The sequence below is a fragment of the Carassius gibelio genome, chromosome B3 (genome assembly GCF_023724105.1).
Source record: "Carassius gibelio isolate Cgi1373 ecotype wild population from Czech Republic chromosome B3, carGib1.2-hapl.c, whole genome shotgun sequence".
In the NCBI taxonomy this organism is placed as follows: Eukaryota; Metazoa; Chordata; class Actinopteri; order Cypriniformes; family Cyprinidae; genus Carassius; species Carassius gibelio.
The window spans coordinates 33,404,661-33,424,462 of NC_068398.1; the positions used below are offsets into that span (position 1 = coordinate 33,404,661).

Here is a 19,802-nt window from a genome sequence, read left to right on the forward strand (position 1 = left end):
ATATGGGATTTTTCAAACTGATATCCAGACGGCAGTATGAATGATAGCTTATATAAACCACACACAATAGCACATAAAACTTACACAAAAAAATTGTGTTATTATTAGTTTGATCTTAAACCTCAAGTGTATGGAGCCAAAAGAGTCTCAATAAAGATAAATGCACACACTTCATTCACATATGCACACATAGGATTCATACAATCACACACATGATTCATAAATACACACACAGGATACACAAATGCGCACAAAATTTACAAATGCACACACAACATTTTTAAAGCATAGAAGATTCACAAATGCATACAAAATTCAGAAATACACACACAATTCAGAAATGCAAACAAAATTTACAAATGCACTCAAGATTCACAAATGCACAGAACAAGATTCAGAAATGTATTTCTGATGCACACACACATATATCTTGATTTACAAACTGCTTGCGGTCTGTGAACTTCACTGCATTTGTGTGTGAATTTTGAGACTCCCCTGACTTGACTCTACACACAAATGCCTTTTTTTAAAACAGGGAATGATCTGCAACCAATCAGATATCTCCCTTGTTTTAGCCAATCACAAGAATGCACCCCACGTGGGGGATTGTTTACTTATGAGCCAATCAGCGAACGACTCACTTTCCTCAGTGAACTATTCACTTTCCTCGCGCAGCGAACGACTCACTTTCCTCACGCAGCCGGCGACCCACTTTGCGCAGCAGGAGACTCACTTTCCGAGAGTCACTTTCCTAAGCGAACGACTCACTTTCCTAGCGAACGACTCACTTTCCTCATCGAACGATTCACTTTCCTCACGAGTCACGCAGCGAACGATTCACTTTCCTCATGCAGCCGGCGGCTCACTTTGCGCAGCCGGAGAGTCACTTTCCTCTTGCAGTGGACCACTGACTCTCTCTTCATGTAGGGACCGAATTATTATAATTAAAGTGACTTCTATATTGCATCCAAAAGAATATTTAGATATATTTAAATATTCAAAAAGGTGTATTTTTTTTTCTTTCATTAAAATATTTCAATAAAATTAAATAATTGCCTATTGCAAATTTATGAATCCATGGTTAACTTTTTTTCTGCAGTCACTGGGCTATATGTATTGAGACATTGATACATTTATATAAAAATTATAAAAAAGTAAACCTGAATTGTAATCTAAACATCTGTATTTTCATACAATTTCATGTAGGCTTTAAAATGCAGCACCACAGGCATATCACGCTGTGTGAAAGCGTTCATGTGATTGGCTTATAAGTAAACAATCCCCCACGTGGAGTGCGTTCTTGTGATTGGCTAAAAGAAGGGAGATATCTGATTGGTTGCTGACAATTCCCTGTTTAAAAAAAAAAACATTTGTGTGTAGAGTCAAGTCAGGGGAGTCTCAAAATTCACACACAAATGCAGTGAAGTTCACAGACCGCAAGCAGTTTGTAAATCAAGATATATGAGTGTGTGCATCAGAAATACATTTCTGAATCTTGTTCTGTGCATTTGTGAATCTTGAGTGCATTTGTAAATTTTGTTTGCATTTCTGAATTGTGTGTGTATATCTGAATTTTGTATGCATTTCTGAATTTTGTATGCATTTGTGAATCTTCTGTGCTTTTTAAATTTTGTGCGCATTTGTGTATCCTGTGTGTGTATTTATGAATCATGTGTGTGCGTGTATGAATCCTATGTGTGCATATGTGAATGAAGTGTGTGCATTTATCTTTATTGAGACTCTTTTGGCTCTATACAAGTGGTGTGGCAGGCAAAAAGTTATTGGTAGGTTAATGAGATATGGTGACTAGTATTCTGCTTAAGAGGTTCGAAGCATGTCATGCAGAATAAGAGTATTATTAGGTTAACAATATAACCAGAGTCTACATCTAACAATGAAAGTACTTTTCATTTCTTTAATAAACTGTAACAGAAACCAAATTGAATTTGATTTGAAACAAGCAAATGTGCATCTATTGACAAGGCTGTGTGTAGATTTTGAAAGTGGATTGACAAGAGTAATCGACCTATTGGGTGACTGATTCTGGCCAAAGATATCTGATTCTGATTTCAATTTCACTTGGGAAATGTGGACCATTTGATATTATCACATGGCAATGATTCAAGATTGTCAAATTGTAAACCCCCTGAACAACTACATTTGAATTTGAAACATGAAAATTATTAATTTCTTTTATTTGTATATGGTAAATTTATGTGTTACACAATATTTTATTACACCTTCACATCATAGAAAAGTAAAGTAACTTGTGAAATCATTCATTAAAATTCACATCAGAGTTTTTTTTTTTTAGATTCCTGCTGGTAAATATGACTTTTCTTGTTCATTCATGTCCTTGGAACTCATAATTGTCAGTGTTGTGGTCACAAGTAATGTGAGTTATGTAATCAAATGACCTTTTTCAAGTAACTAGCAAAGTAACACATTACGTTTACATTTACAAGATGTTTTCCCATTTATTAACTGATAGCTCTCTTGTCCACGTCAAGAGAAATTGGTTACTTTTTTAATTGACTAACACAATATTATAATTCTGTATATTTAAAGAGCCACACAGATGGGAAATCAAAAATTACCTGTATTACAGTGTATGATGTAGCTGTCCATCAGTGTAAACAATGTGCAAAGTAATTAAACCAAAAAGTACACGATTTATTAAGTTATTGGCTTCTAAAGTAAGGAGTCGACTCTGAATCGCTGAAACGAGTCGTTATAGATTTCAAATCTTTTGCCCATCTCTATGTACGTCACTAGAACACTTTGCATAATAATCTCCGCCTACCGTCTTGGGAGAAACGAAGCTCTGACCTGCTCCACCCCCCACACAGACGCTCTGGTTGGTGTGATAGCATCATGTCGAGGAGTAAAGGCAAGTTTGTTTTATTTTCACTGCCAAAGAATGAAGATCAGAAGAACCAATGGCTAAAATTCATTTTCACCACAATACCAGAGCAGTACAACAAATCCCTTTTGTTGTGTTCACAACATTTCACTGATGACTGCTTTTCTAATCTCGGTGAGTACACGGCGGGATTTTCAAAGCGTTTGGCCATAAAAGAGGGTTCATTACCAACTTCATTTAGAACAACGAGCATCTCCGAATCACAACGCGAAGTATGATTATGAAGTTATGTGTTTGTTTTCTCCTGAGCGTCTTATCAGTATGTGTGCTGTCTGCAGCCTTTGTCTGCGCTGATCGTCATGTACAAACACGTCATTAAAATGAAGTGTAACTCCGTGAATACTCAACGAAGAGACATGAGAGAGATATCTATAGAAAGCTTGACATGTCTACTTTAAAACTAAACAAGTGCTGCCGAAAACAGATATTCTGTGATAAAGTAATCCATATGAAAACAACGCGATGTCTTTCATGTCTCCCTTCGTTATATGTGACCACGCCCCCGCGCTGAACGCGCTATTCAGATTCAAACTGAAGCGCGCGGATTCAATACACCCACACAGAAGAAAAAGCAGCGAGTTCAAGTTTTTTATTTTACTGTTTGCTTCGCGGTGAGAGGAATAAGACATAATTCACCCCAAACAGATGCTAACGCATAGTTTACCGTGGAGGTGTGTGCGGCGGAACAACCAATCAAAACTGCTTATGTTAGTTGACCAATCGGAACACAGCATGCTACCGAAAGGTGGGGTTTAAGGAAACTGAATCTTTTGAACAGCTTCGCGTGAACCGTTTGGGGATCTCTGAGAATTGAGGTAATTTTAAAATCATATTTTGACAAAATGACAATGTTTTTTAACCTTGGATGGATTTAAACCTAATGTACAGGACTTATAAACAGTGATAGGAAGCTAAGAATTTTCATCTTACTGGCTCTTTAACTTCCACCAACAATGGTAATTACAATAATTTCCACTTGAAGTGCACATGAGTCTGCAATCATAGGTCTGTGTTCTAAACATGATCTCGAAACATTTCTCATCAAATTCTCCTCTTTCGTGTCTACTTTTACTTCTCCTCAATGAGAGGAATAAATATAGTATTTTAGACACTGCGACACTAATACATTTCTCAGTTATATTTTATTTCTGCTTTTGAAGCAATGAAAGAACCATTTTTGAGAAGTAACCACAAAATTTTCCTCTCAGTCACATCTTGGATCTTAAACACATTTGGAAACTAAGCTTCACTGTCACAACAAAGGCAAGCTCATGACAACTTTAAGTCATCATTCGTGTTCATGAAACAACTGAACAAATTTAGGCCTGCTCTCATAACGAGGCTACCATCTCTGTAAGGTGTCAGCCTTGTCTTCAAAATCTTTCCCACAAGCCTTGTCTTCTGTGGCACATAGCATTTGGGATATCTGACAGAGGGATGTGGTAATGGAGGGTACGGCTCTGACAGACATCAAAGCAAACAGGAAGTGCAGCAGAGCGGTGCAAGGGCTCTTAATTTGGCAGAGGCCTCAGAAAGATAGACGTTCAAATGAAACTCATTACCATACAGCTGAGGAGAGCCGACAGGAACAAGCACACACATAAACACTTCAACTGCACTAAAACACATTTCTGTCACTTCAAATGAAACAAATAGCTCAGATGCAAACGCTATCCATATGCAGTATAGTTTAAACTCACACTTCGTTTAATGGAAAACAGGATTTTTCTTTCTTTCTTATTTTTACTACTATATAGAGGCACTGCAGAAACATTTTGTGGTCAGTCATTTTTTCATAAGTCTCTTATGCTCTCGAAGCCTGCATTTATTTGACCAAAAATCACTCTAGTCTTCAATTTTAATATGCTAATTTGCTGCTCAAGAAACATTTATAATCAAAGTTGAAAACAGCTGTGGTGCTTTTAGGGGAAGCCTTTGATGAACAGAAAGTTCAAAAGGACAGCATTTCATTTTACATTATTTTGCCTAATTATTATTCAAATTTTTTGGTATTGCTGGTTAGGGATTTTCAGTTACCGGGAACAATAGAGCGATTTCAAAGCAGAGATGCCAATGGTGAACTCAAATAACAAGCAATAAAAGTGTAGAACAGTCAGTGTGAGTCACTCTCAGGCACATAAATGAGGGCATGAACTGTTTCATGAGTCTGACATTTGGGCACATGTGCTCTTATCGGAAGTCTAATCTTTTTTCAGTTCTTCGAAAGGTTAAATAAAACCGAGATAGCAAGGGAAATCTTCCAGACCCTCAGAAACAGCAACTGATACCGTGTCAGCCCGCGTTCTGCTAATGCTCACTCTTTGACGAAAACATCCACTTTCTGTTTTCCACTGCTCTCACCCGTCAACTCAAACCGCAGCTGTCAGACTGTTTACGTTCTTCTTGCCAGCGGCTCACTTACTCCACCGGCTCGCTCAAGCTCACCCTTCAGTCACAGCGTCGCTCTCTTCATTCCTGGACATGGCAAGACTCTCCAGATAAAGTGGCACCTGACTTCAAAGGCCCAAAGGAGACGATGAAGAGACGGGCAGAAAATCTGCATTAGCCAGCTGATTTATTCTATGCCAGTGCTGAAGAGGGCAGACACAAGGCTATGCTGTTAACAGAGAGTGTGGTTAGAGTGCAGTGGTGATGACAGAACTGTTAGCACTGACCCTTGAAGAAGAGAATCCAGACAGAACTTAGACAGAGAACGACGAGAAGGTTGTGTGCTCCCAAACAGACTCTTCTCTCTTCGCAAAAGCTCTTCGCAACTTATTTCGCTTCTGTGATTTGATGCATTTATGTATTTTTGCTTTAGCTTGAAATGATTCAGAAATGATTCAGACTTAAAGGTAATTACACTAGCTTGCTAATATTTATGTCTTGCTTGCTTATTAGGTACAATTAGAGTAAATTCAGTCTGTTCTTATTTATATTTAATTGGTTTATGTGGCATAAAATGATTTACATAAAACCTAATGACAAAAAATCTTTTCTGGCTCTTGTGTGGTATGAATGGCAATTTAAATTGTGCAACTTGAGGAGAGGGATCAGACCATTATTTTCCTTTTGGTCAGGGTTGGAGCCAGTGGTGGTAAGTAATGAAGTAAAAATACTTTGCTACTTTACTTACAGTAAGTATTTTTTTCGGGGATCTGTACTTTATCTGTATTTTTTATTTGCATCTACTTTCACTTTTACTCCACTACTTTATTAAAGACAAAGTTTACTTTTTACTCCGATACATTTCCCCATGCCCGCTTCAAGTATTTATTACACTGATTTTACAAACCAATTAAAAATGTGGTTTTCTTTTGAAAAAAAGAACGCGCGACTTCGTGAGTTCTTTGCCAACATGCGCTCACGCAGCAGTTACTGTAGTTCGAGGTGGAAGATGATCGCTAAAATAGGTGATAGTGCAGCTCTTGCTGGCCGCAATGATCCCGAGATTCCCGAAAGTAATTAGTAGTATATATTTCCAGCACATGCGTTCAAATCAGGGTTGCCAGGTTTTCTCAACAAATCCTGACCAGTTGCTTCTCAAAACTAGTCCAAAACTAGCCCAATCACGTTTCCTGGAGGTTCCCTGATAAAAATTGCTTCCCGGGGTTAACATATACATTTATTGGAAGGGTTGCCTTGGTAAAATTCACATTTTAGGCGCTAAATATCAAGTTATTGGGATTGGGGTTTCTTTGACTTGGCAACACTGGTTCAGGTGGAGCGGCAGTTACTACACAGAGCCGTTGTCCACCGACAACTAACACAAAATTCCTTTCAAAATCGAGAAAAAAATCCATTTTGTGTAGATTGTCAGTGAATTATGGCTCTGTGTAGTATATGCCAACCATTGTAGCCAAGTCTGTGATTGTTTTTCATGTCCGCAGGTCGAAGCGACAATACCAATAACGTGATATTTAGCCCCTAAAATGCGAATGACAGAATTTTCATTTTTGGGAGAACTAACTCTGTAAAGAGGTGGTTCTTCCTCATTGAGGATACTTCATTGATGGATTCTGAAACAGTCTTACCTTGTATCTTGCACATCTTCTGTTTGATGCAGCTATGATGTTATGGAACATGTCTATTGAAAGTTCAACCCCTATCCTGCGATAAGGTGCTTCATTGTCTCTTTTGATTGTAAATCTAACAAATTCTAAAGTATCTAATCTCATCATTTGTTTAATTAAAATACAGCATATCACTCCCAAAACAACTGATCTGCTTAATTATTGATATTTACAGTTAATTTGAATATTTACTTTTTACTTCCGGTACTCAAGTATATTTTAAATCGGATACTTTTGTACTTTTACTCAAGTGATGTTTGAATGGAGGACTTTCTACTTTTACTGGAGTAACTTTTTTATTTAGATACATCTACTTTTACTTGAATATATCTTTTTTGAGTACATTTACCACCCCTGGTTGGAGCTAAACTCTGCAGGAAGTGGATCTCGGAAGCCAGATTTGAGGATCCCTGCTAATGAGAATGGATGTATGGATGTACTAATGTAAGCTTGATTTGTCCACCACATCCAATGATGGTTCTATGTTAATACAATGTCATCTGTTTAGTTTTACCTTGTGTCAAAACTTGAATGATTTAGGGTAACTGGCAGGTAACAAGGGGCACCTGCATTTCTTCAAACAGACACATTACCGTCAAAATGATGATACTGAAATGATAGTCAAACCTGACTCCTCAGAGGCTTGTAAAGGTTTCAAAGGAAAGGGGAAATTTCGCTAAATCAAATATTCTCTCCATAGAAGAGGCCAGAGAAAATTACCATTGACATTTTTATTTTCTGGGAGTACTGAGGCTAAACAGAGATTCTCATCATATTCCTAATGATCTGTAACAGAATACAGCACAGTAGCCATGAGACCCACACACTAGTTAGAGCTCTCTCTCAAGAGGTCACTGTAGGTAGAGTGAGGGAAGCTGGCGTCTGTCTGATGTCTGTCTGTCTGTCATCCCTGCTCAAACAAGCAGCTTAATTCAATTTCAGACTAAACTTTTTTTGGTGGTCTAAGCTGGCCCCAGACTTGTCAGGCTGGGTTTTGGCCACTTAATAACAGGTCAGGCTGGCTGGGAGACGACCTAAATGCAATTAAAAACACCAGCTGAAACCACTCTTAGCAGTGAGGATGGCCGGTGTGATTTTGGCAAGTAAGACATGTTCCTGGATCAACATCTTTTGTTGATCCTAGATCAGCATTACTGTCCAAAAATATAGATCTAAGCCAACCCCTACCCCAAACCTAACCCTACCCATACTTTATTCTTAAAATAAGTGGGAATGATACGGTAGGGGAATAACAAGGGTGTAGAAGCATCTAACCCTGATCGTAAGCCTAAAACTGAAATTTCATGAAAACATATCCCTCAATTCTGATTGGTTGATTGGAATGTTGTTCCAGGAACATGTTGTACTTGGTGAAATCACATTGACCCAGTGAGGACATCATTCTGTGTGTTCTGTCGTGAGTCAGAATTGTTATTCTAGAAAGAATATTAGCAGTTTTGCATGCCCCAAGAGCAGATATAAATGGAATGACGCACAACATTAGAGATTTTACATTAATGGTTGTTTATAATTATTTAAGCATTAAATACTAGCTATATATAATAAACCAAAACTTTCAGGCAGCATTCACTACATACTGTATGAGGGCGCCTACACAGAACTCATTCCCTAACAGCAAACACACACACAACACACACACACACACACACACACACACACACACACACACAAACATTTATGCTAGAAAGAGCGAATGAATGCATCAGTCTACTTGAGAAAGGCTCTTTAAAGGTAAACCAAGCTGGATTTTCAGTAACTGTTTGGAAAACACAAGATTCAAACTGGGCCCCTCCTACACCGCCAGTAGCTCAGAAGATGAGCGATGAGGGGTTTTGCAAACATTTTTTCAGATATTGTGTTAATCATTCCTTAATGGCATTTTATGTATACGAACAAATAGTGTCATCATAAAAGCATAATTACATTGCCTAGTAATCTATCCAGTTACAGATAGCAATCAATAAGGCAATGGCAACATTGAAAACATGACAACGGGCCAAAGTCCAAAAACATTCCAATCACAGCAACAGAGGAATAAAATAAGAAAATACAGGCAAAAGACTATGACTCTATAGATACACTTACATACAGTACTGATAGTGGATCGTAATATGTGGGAGGCATTATTTTTGTCTTTTTGAGTCTATATTTTATTTTTAATTGTTTTTTTTTTTTTTTTTTTTTTGTGAAAACCCTATATAGATCTAAAAAAAAAAAAAAAATGATGTGGGGGCTTTCGTGAATCCAGACGCTGATCTTTAAACATCATGTATCTCATTCCAAACTCAGTAGCAGTTTTGGAGAAGCATGCTCGAAACGCAGGTGAGCACAGGTCTGGAGTCCCTCATCACGTGTCTCAAATCACTTGGTCAGGTATCAGAAGCCTTTTCATTGTTACACGCCATTACACATCTCCCTAATGCTTCCAAGAACATGCAATCTCTGGCCTGGCCCTCGTGTTCGCTTCCCACTCCACAGCACACCAACCAGCTCCCACAGCCAACCGTCCATCAGTGAAACCATCTGTGAGCTCACCAACAGCCTCACTGTCAGCCTGTTCAGAGCATGCTTAATGTGCTTGTTTTAGCCAGTTTCCTTCATGTTTTCACGCTGTTCTCACAAGCAGCACATTCTCCAGTGAAGAGGTAGTTGCAGACAGGCAGGTTATTGCATGGATGGAGGTTAGAGCCGTCTGGAGCAACACATGCTGACTGCAATGACACTTAATTAGGGAGTCAGACTATGTAACCATGTGGCAGGTGCTTGGAAAGAGGAAACAGTTATGACAGGGTTGCTTGAGTAAAAAACATGCTGGCCAAAAGCTTCAACACAAGGGACAGTGATGTCTCTTAAATAACCTTCATCTTGATGACTGCTTATAGGCTGATGTTCATTACGTATGCGATTCGTACAAGACTCAAAACATGCTCTACACAACACAAAAGCTTCCAGCTACACAAGACTGATTTCATGTGTCACTAAGTTTCCAAATGTACAATTCATAACTCAGATGCTTTGTTAGATCATAAATGAACTATTACATAATTACCATATTTCCTGCCACTTGATAAGTGCTATAACTTATATAATGCAATGCAATAATCGGCAAGCAAGCAAACTATGTGAAAAGTTCACACATTTGGAAAATGTTGAAAACTGAAATTATTCAAAATAGAATAAAGTGATCCTGGCAGAAACTTGTTACCAGACGATTGTGGGTTCGATGTTTCGAAAGCTGCATGTTCAGGAGTTTTACATGATGGAAAAAAAATTCTCCATGCAGACTGCGCTCATGTTCAAGTTGCGACATTTGCAACATTGTGTGAATTTTTGTCTTCTCACAATGCCCCCCCCCCCCCCCCCCCCAAAATAACATTCTAAATGGGAATGCTATATTAGCTAATCAAAATGTATAATTCTGAGTCCAACAAATGTATCAAATATGCATTCAGCTTTCTTATCATTATAGAATGCTGCACATTTCATCAGCATTTTTTAAAAGCTGAAGCATCTTAGGCTGTGTAGACAAGAACAAAAAAGACCTGTGAAATCCTAAATGGACAGAAGAATGCATGCTTACAATACATTGACTAGTCATTTGTGCTAATGTACTACAGCCCGACTGATATATTGTTAAGCCGATATAATCTGCTGATATAAGTCTGTCACCGATATATCGGAATTGACACATGCCGCCGATATGAATAATTTTTTTACAGAGCATATAACGCAGATTCTGAATGGTGTAATTCCTTTGTTTGTCCAGCAGAACATGCTTTATTGTTTGCTACTGGCGACCCAGGTCAATGTAGTGCAGAGATGAGTAGATAAGCTCAAATTTCACCTGAGTCCGCTGTTTCAAATGATCCACCCGCCACCCACCTACACCTATATTTGATCATCACTTTACAATGATTCTAATTCTTAGTTTTGCATGATGATATGATGAATGGACGCTTAATTTTTAACAGCAGATTCAGTGACGTAAGAGACTATAGCTGATCTGCACATCACGGCACTCATCTGCGGTGTGTTATAGCCTGTGTTACGGCCACCGGAACTGATGCTGTCAGTCAGTCAATGCTGGTGTTTATATATCCTATTTATGACATGCGGACACAAAGTTTAAATGATTTTCAACGGTGGCTTTGTTGCGTCCTGTTGAGGTGCAGACACAGGTGTCAGCATAGTTTGTCAGTACAGTCAATAATGTAGCATATTGAAAAGTTAGTATCTTTCTGCACTTCAGTAGGCGGCAGTGCGGTGGTGGCTTGAGTCTACCATATGGTGATTTAACACTATGTTGTCACTTAGTTGGAGAGACTCAATGCTAATGTACAATTTATAACTCATATGCTTTGTTAGATCATAAATTAACTATTACATAAGTACCACATTTTGTGCCATCAGTTCTGCCAAACTGCTACTGTTTATTTGGCAGTAGCTTGCTTGCCCTACACAGTTACCCTGTTTAATTTCTTAATTCAAGTTATATATATATATATATATATATTGTTCTATTTGTGTTATTAAAGTTATTTATAATAAGTGAAGTGACGTTTACTGTTAAGTTAATCAGACTCATTTTGAATAATAAAGTCTATTGTTAAATTATTTTAGTATAATCATATAAATTAAAAACGTAATGTTAAAAGGTGTAATAGTGTATTTTTTATCATATAATTTTTTATAAAATTAGCAGCTAGCTATAGCAAAAGATCTAGTTTCATCTCACTCCAGTCTAACTTTAAACTAAATTATTTTATAGGTAAGTTACTACACATTGTCATAGGCCTATACATACTGTGGATTATTAAGGCTAAATTTTACTTAACACTCTTGCTAAATGGGGTAAGCACACTTACTTTCTCATTCCAGATGTGTATGTTCTTTTAAGAAGTAATGATTTGTAATACATCGATTCAGACACTGACGGGCAGACCAATTGCTTTAACCGTTCATTACAATGAATCGGCTCAAAGGAGTCATTAGGTCACAAATCAGACTTTAGCGGACGTGTTGTGTGGGAATCCTGGCTGTTAGGACAGTGCAAAAGATTTGTCAACACACACACACACACACACACACAAAACACCTCATAACTGTATAGATTTACTTATTTTTTTCTATGGTGCTGAATAATTTTTGGTCCCAATTTAATTATTATTATCATTAATCAATTTCACTAGTGGTCCACTGTATGAAGAATTTTTGGGTATAATATGTTGTGGTTCACTTTATTTTGCTATACTCACTGTATTATAGGTGTCCTGCACCTACTAGTAAAAAAATACATCTGGTGTCTGAATAATTGCTGGTTTGACTGTGCATTAATTCTTGGTAAAACAACAAATTAATTCAATCAAGAGCAGTGTGTGATTTTCTTTCTTTAATTTTCTTGGATTAACATTACAGCAGCTATATATAGCTAAATTAGGCGCGGTCACTTTAAGAGACGATGAATCCATCCAATATAATATGTCAATTTTTTTTCTAAACTTTTTACTTTCACTTAAGATATAACCGACAGTTTTTTCAAACATACTTTCTAAGACGGTAAGAATTTGACCTTATTTGTATTTGACGGTACAAGAGCAAAATAAGGCAAATTCAGTGTATGAGCTCTGCATGAGCTCTGAACACCAGAACACCGCGGTGCTGAATTGGGCTCTTTCACATCCTTTTCTGTTTATTTAAACTGCGATTTGTATTTGTTCGTTCAGGTGCAGGGGGAAGTTCGAGGAGAACTTCACAAAGGAGAGCTCAGTTTAGTGTTGCTGTCTGTCAGACGCGGCTCTCTCTCTGCGTGCTCACCGAACATAGCGCACGAGTAACAGCTTCTCAGTTGAGCTTTTCCGCGTCTTGTGTTTGAATGCTTTAAACTCTTTTTAATGTTGAAATCAACAAGTGGCAAGGCTTAAAAACACGTGAAAATGGTAAGCTTTTGTGACCACAAGCAGCAGTGGCCTGTCAACTGTCCTGAGCGTCTTTTTAGGCTGGCCTCAGCCAGACACCATATATAATCGTCACCACCTTTCACCCCACTAGCGACAATCCTGGGATCAGCTGATTTTGATGTGAGGGAGAGCAAAGACAGAACTGAAGACGGAAGGTGCCCGCGCGGTGTTGGGGCGCTGTGCTCGTTCTCTCCATCAGTAGTCTGCTTCACTCACAAAACCCAATTACAGATCAAATAAGGCTTTGGCGGGACAAAAAATAGTTTTGGCGCCGCCAAAAATTTTTTAATGTAGGAAAAACCCTGAACACTGCAGAGGTCTTTGGAAAAATATTCACGTATGTACCCACACATCCTCAAAGACTTGACCATTTTCCATGGCAAAAGTCCAGTTGACAGGAAGATACACAAATATGATACACAAGATACCTCTGCCATCTGTGACCATCTGAGTATGCCAGCTCTTGTGTCATCCTGTAGTTCTTCTCAATGATTCCCGGGAGCCAAAATGAAAAGATACACTTTTTAGGAACTTATATCATCAATTCTTATGTAAACATCCTAATTGTTGATTTTTTTTTTTTTCAACCAAATATGTTATTGCTGCAGCATGGCTCTGACAAGTGATGTTGTTTTAGCAAGTCAATGTTTTAACCCAGCTCTTGGAGAGTTTACTGTCGTGAAGACTTCAGTTAAACCCAGTCCCTCCAGAAAAACACGATTATGCGATCGCGTGATTTAATGCATAATCAGCCAAGGGCCACATATTTATGCGGGGGTCGCATTTTTTCAAATACGCCACACTTTCGCCGCATAAAATCCCGATTTCAGGAAGAAAAATATGCGGAGGTAGCATGATTTCATAATAATAATAATTTTCGTTGCAAAAAAGTCACATATATCTTAGCAGAAAGTTGAAAAATGTTGCGTTTACTTCACACACCATTATTTCCCAATGGGAACCTTATGAAGTGACATAATTGCGCGACGTGAACATCATCTGCGAACCCCGCGGTGAAGGACGCAAATCATTCTCATCTGCCAACAAAAATAAGCGCAAAAGACCGCGCGAAGCAGTTACCCGGTATGTTTCATGACAGTGGGGGCAAATTATTTTGAGAGAGGGATGAGAATGAGGATGGCGAATAATGTTAGAGGCTACGCAGTTAGCTTTCATTTTCACAGTTGACTGTTGTAGTTTCATTCAGAAGTTGATGCACCTCTACAGTTTTTTTGTTACAGAATAGTACCAAAACCTTACAGTTGTAAGTATATTAGTAGTATGTAAAATAATTTACGTTGCAATAAGAGATTGCACTTTGCAATTCCTGTAAAACAGCATTTGTATATTTGTGTGTATATTTTATTTGTATTCATTTTTACAGAAGTAGTTGAATATTCCTTTTGTAAAGCTAGAGAACTTGTTTGACTCAATGTTTGAGTCGTGTTAATTAAGGTCTGAAATAAAACAGAATGTGAACTTAAATATTATGTGATTTAGTATGCTTGCTTATCATAGGAAGTCATAAGAAATTACTCATTACAGTAAAGTAGTAGCCTAGTGAGAACAGGGTGTTGGGGGGGGGGGGGGGGTCACCTTTTTTTCTCTTTTTCATCAAACCGCAGTTTTTGCAAGTTCCCGCAATTTCATCGCATAAGATTGCAAAAATATCCCGCATATTCCATCGCATTTTTTAAGAAAACCTGCCGCAAAATCAAGGTTTTTTGCCCGCAACAATCACAAAAAAAATCAGCGTTTTTCTGGAGGGACTGTAAACCCTGCTCCAACACACTTGCCTGTCAAGTAACCCCAAAAAACTGCTGGTTCATGTATGTTTGGGGTTGAAGAACCCGATATAATATCTTGGGTACTTCTACACAAATGACTGCACCTTTAAAGACCCCTCTGTCAAGCTCCTGAAGTTTGCAGATGACACAACCGTCTCTCAGGACCTGAAGTGGGACAATCACATTGACTCCATTGTGAAAAAGGCTCAGAAGGGGTTGTACTTTCTTTCGTCAGCTGAGCCTCAACCTGCCTCAGGCACAGATGACACAGTTTTACTCAGCTTTTATTGAGTTGGTTCTGTGCTCTTCTATAACTGTCTGGTTTGGGTCAACCAACAAATCAGACTTAAGTGAAAGTTACATGACATACAGCAAAGTATGGTGACCCATACTCAGAATTCATGCTCTGCATTTAACCCATCCATAGTGCACTGTGAACACAAACCCAGAGCAGTGGGCAGCCCCTGGGGGCAGTCGTGGTATTGCCGGCCCAAGACTTGAACCCACAACCTTAGGGTTAGGAGTCAAACTCTCTAACCATTAGGCCATGACTTCCCCACTAAAGAATATTACAACGGACTGTTAGGACTGCAGAAAGGATCACTGGTGTGTACCTGCCCAGTCTTCAGGACCAGAGTGAAGAAACGGGCAGGTAACATCATCAAAGACCCCTCTCACCCAGGACACAACCTGTTTGCACTTCTCCCCTAAGGCAGATGTTACAGATCTCTGGGCACTAGAACATTTAGACATAAATATTTTTCCCCCATTTTCTCATGCTAATCAATATGCCAAAAAAAAAAAAAAAAACATGGTTACTGTACTTTTACTACGATCAAACCATGGTTAATATTTGTAAGGGATGCAAAAATATATAACATTTCTGGGTGGTCAGGGAGTTATTGCTGAATTTGTGGACATGAATTCCCTGAAAAATCAGTTAGATTTCAGTAATCTTATAGGGCAGGAAAAGTGCAGGTTGCTTAATCATGACATAATCATTCATGAGCGGTGCTCAGGTCTGGGATTTGTGCCGGACGGTCAAGTTCCTCACAGGGATGTTGTAATGTCAGAACAAAGCACAGAATTCTGCACAACTGGGCATGTACTGTAGTTTACTGCAGCCATACAGTGTTCTTCAAAACCCTTTCAGATTTGGGATCTGCCATTTATCAGAAGCCAACAATGACAAGGAGGAGCCAAGATTTAAACAAATTTGCCAAGGACCCTTACAGAAAACGCCAGAGCTCTGGCAAGGCCAGCACTTTCCATATTATCCAGATTATGTGTACCTTAATGGCACAATGATGAAATAAAATGAACATGTGTGTACTCAATGTCCTCATCTGCCGTGATGTACAGTAGAATAGTGTAAAGATCAATACATGAGCACATGCATCAGTGATAGAATCTGTGACACTAAACCACAACTTCCCACTACAGCACACACAAACACACACACACACGCTCACACACACACACACACACACACACACACACACACATACACACACACACACACACACACACACACACACACACACACACAGTACCTTGGCACTGGAAGCCTTGCTTTCCAAATCCCCTGTAGAGTTGCATTTGAAAATGACAGAAAAAAAAAATGTGTTAGTGATAAAGCTGCAAAATATAACCTGAACCTAAAATACTTTCCACACTTTCCCTTGAATTTTCTAATTTTTTAAATGCACAAAATAAACTCTTTAACCTCAATGATTTTAAAGGTTGAAGGGTATTAAAACTGGATTCAGGTATTAAAATGTCACAAAACATCTGTTCAGCAAATCCAGTTTCATGATGTCATGAAATGGTTTTCTGAATGTGCATTAATAGCTCATTAACCATACCTGTCTGTTGTCGAAATGAAACTTTATTAATATTAAATATATATTTAAACTTTATACGTATATTACTATTATTAATGCATGACCATACATACCTACACATAGAATACAATACATAAAAGCATGTTAAAATAGAATGAATGAATAGAACAATAAATGATGAAATTACACAAGACAAACAGTGACCTATAAAATAAAGTGGTTTCATTCATGGAACTACAGAATACCTGCTGTTATTTTATTTTTTTATTTATATTTAAGCAATTTTAAGAGGTGTGTGTGTGTGTGTGTGTGTGTGTGTATTACTGAGAACTATAAAGTAAAATATGATTGACACCTCTCAAAATACAGTCAAGATTTTGTTTTTTTGCATGTAAGTAATTTTAAGAGGTTTTGTATCATAAAAACAAATGATCCAATTGATTTAAAAAAATAAATGTAAGTATAAACCCTAAATTTACGCTACATAAATAGAGAATAAGCTAAATAAATTAACCCCCCTTCCCCAAATTCAAGCACAAAATGAAAACTCAAACACATTGTGATGCTAATTTATTCATGCAGCCTATGCACCTCAATTTCCTATGATTTTTTCTCTTGTATTACTGAGGTGTTATGCTTGCCACTAGAAAAGTAAGACATGATTGTCAGCTGTCAAACCAAACATTCAAGACTGCAATTTCTCAAAGTTTCAATTGTAATGCATGAGTACTGAATGCAAAGCATGTTACCAGATAAAGTCGGTGCAGTGGCTGCAGAATGTGGGCTGCTTGAAGAATCGAGCGATAAATTTGTGGTTTTTAACTTCGTGCACGTTCTTCTTCCGCTGAGCACCTTTCCGCGCGAATCGGTTGAAAGCGGCGGAAGGGTCATTGATCTGTATGAGATGATCAGCCATCGCGCCGCTATTCCTCAGGTGTGTGTGTGTCTACTCTCCTCCGCTGCGCGAGTCGACGCGTCTACTGTACGCGTTCAGCTGCTGCTCTCCTGTTACAGCGCGCACCTCTCTCACTGACGTCAACGCTCTCCATATAGTGCCTGTCCACTCGTCACTCAACACGATGGTGTATGACGCCATCCTGTGGACGAAAACCAAAAACACGTCATTTGTACAGTTCCAAACGCGATGATGAAACACGATGAGTCGAACGCTGCGGAACAACATTAGAAACCTCTCCTTTTTATTTATTTTTTTTTATTTTTTTTATTCTGTGGTACTTAAAGAATTAGATAATTAGTGACCCTGGACACAAAACCAGTAATAATGGTCAGTATAAATTCCACTGATGTATGGTTTGTTAGGATATGACAAATCTATGAAAAGAATAAAAATAAATAAATAAATAAATAAATAAATGTTGGGTGGAAAATCGATTTGAAAGTTGTCCAAATGTTACCATGCACATTACTAATTAAAATTACGTTTTGATATATTAACAGTAGAAAATGTGCAAAATATATCATAACATGATCTTTACTTAATATGCTAATGATTATTGGCATGAAAGACAAATTGATAAATTTGACCCATACAATGTTATTGCTACCAAGTAATATTAAAAAAAAAAAAAAAAAAAAAAAAACTGAGCCCTTATTTAGTACATTTAAGATATTGTGAAATAGTAAGGCCTTTCATTATTTTGTATACATGATTAAGTTTCTATATATTTTCTGCATACCAGTGGCACCGTTTTCTTTCAATCGATACAAATAAATAAATAAACAAAACCTTTAAATGGCCAAATAATGATTATTTATAGATATAGCCTATTTGTTTGGTCGTAAACTTTATTGTAGAATTTTCTTTTTTTTTCTTTTTTTTTTTTTTTGCAAAAAATATATATATATAAAAAAACTGTTTTGGTTAATATAAGTGAATACATTTATCAATAAGTTTGTAGGCTCTGAGTGGTGCTAATTGATTTATAACTAAAACTAACGGTTTAACCTGTTTCTAGTGGAAGCAATTAATCGTTTGCAAATAAATAAATAAAGCACCCTAAATATCAAACTTAACTACACGTGTTTGTTTCACCTGTGGTTTTATGGTTGCTAGGAAACGGAAACGCTTCTCGCGAGGAACGGAATGAAGCTACAAACAATGAGCTATTTTCCGGCGTCACGAGGAATACAATTCTTCAAATTAAAAGAAAAAAACCGCAAGTACACGTATATAACACATAGAGACAACAACTAAATAATGCTTTCTAGATGTGAGAGATATTGTTCAAATGTAAAGCTATTATGCTGTTGCAAGAAGCATGTGATAACTTGTTTATCAGTTAGGAGAAATAAATAGAGCAAAATATATAAAGTACAACAGTTAGTCCTCTAATGTTGTAAAACAAATATCCAAATATGTTTTGAATAAATTTGAATATTTGCAACTCAGCTTACAATAAAAAGAAAGTAAAAATTGTACAAATCAAAGTAATTACATTTACTAAGTACAAGTAACCGTGGGGAAATACAACTCCGTTATGTGAGACTTTTATTTTGAATCACCAAGGGTTCTTGTAATATGACTTCACAGTTTGTCAGTTTGAAACCGTTTGGGAGCGTAAAGTAGCAACAAGTGAAGGAACAGCGCACAATCACAGCTGCAGATCACACTCTGCGAAGACATTATTATCATTCAAAATGATTTAGTGCTCAATAACTGTTAACCGTAGACTTACGTTTACATCAACACTGACGTTTACATTAGCCGTTTATACAAGCCTATCGCAGAAGTAGCGCTTCTCAGTATTTGTGAATGACTTCTGCTAACTGGTGAGCTAACACAATTATGAAAAAAAATAATTATGTATCTATAAATTATGATTTAATATAAACTATCGCACCACATAACATAAATATTACTAATTATTGTTATCATTAGACTTTTAAACCCATGTCATTGACTGCATGCTGTATCTGTTGACAAATAATGACATGTCTGTAATTTATGGCTGTCTGCTATGATAATTAGCTAAAACATGCACCAAAAATACATACCAAAAAGTTACATATGGATACAGTAAACTACAGGTTGTTTTAATTAGTCTTTTCATGCATTCAGGAGCAACATGAGTGAACAGGACTGCTTTGGGATTCTGGATTCTGAGTTTGATCATTACCTTGTGGACATGAAGCCATATGTGCTCAAACTGACTGACAAGACAGGTGAGAATATATAT

General features: G+C 37.5%; 2 protein-coding genes across 7 annotated transcripts in view; one reads left to right on the top strand and one right to left on the bottom strand.

Annotated features, from left to right (window-relative positions):
* Positions 1–17,704, bottom strand: part of prkcab (protein kinase C, alpha, b) — a 200,681-nt gene extending 182,977 nt beyond the window's left edge. For both annotated transcript variants that reach the window (XM_052552585.1, XM_052552584.1), the window contains exons 1-2: positions 17,355–17,704; positions 16,315–16,346 (exon numbers count right to left, since the gene is read on the bottom strand). In XM_052552585.1, the coding sequence (XP_052408545.1) occupies positions 16,315–16,346; positions 17,355–17,521 (199 nt within the window). In that variant the 5' untranslated portion in view covers positions 17,522–17,704. The remainder of the gene's footprint in view (positions 1–16,314; positions 16,347–17,354) is intronic.
* A 1,457-nt stretch (positions 17,705–19,161) lies between these two features.
* Positions 19,162–19,802, top strand: part of cep112 (centrosomal protein 112) — a 177,916-nt gene continuing 177,275 nt past the window's right edge. For all 5 annotated transcript variants that reach the window (XM_052552539.1, XM_052552544.1, XM_052552541.1 and 2 more), the window contains exons 1-2: positions 19,162–19,395; positions 19,685–19,788. In XM_052552539.1, the coding sequence (XP_052408499.1) occupies positions 19,379–19,395; positions 19,685–19,788 (121 nt within the window). In that variant the 5' untranslated portion in view covers positions 19,162–19,378. The remainder of the gene's footprint in view (positions 19,396–19,684; positions 19,789–19,802) is intronic.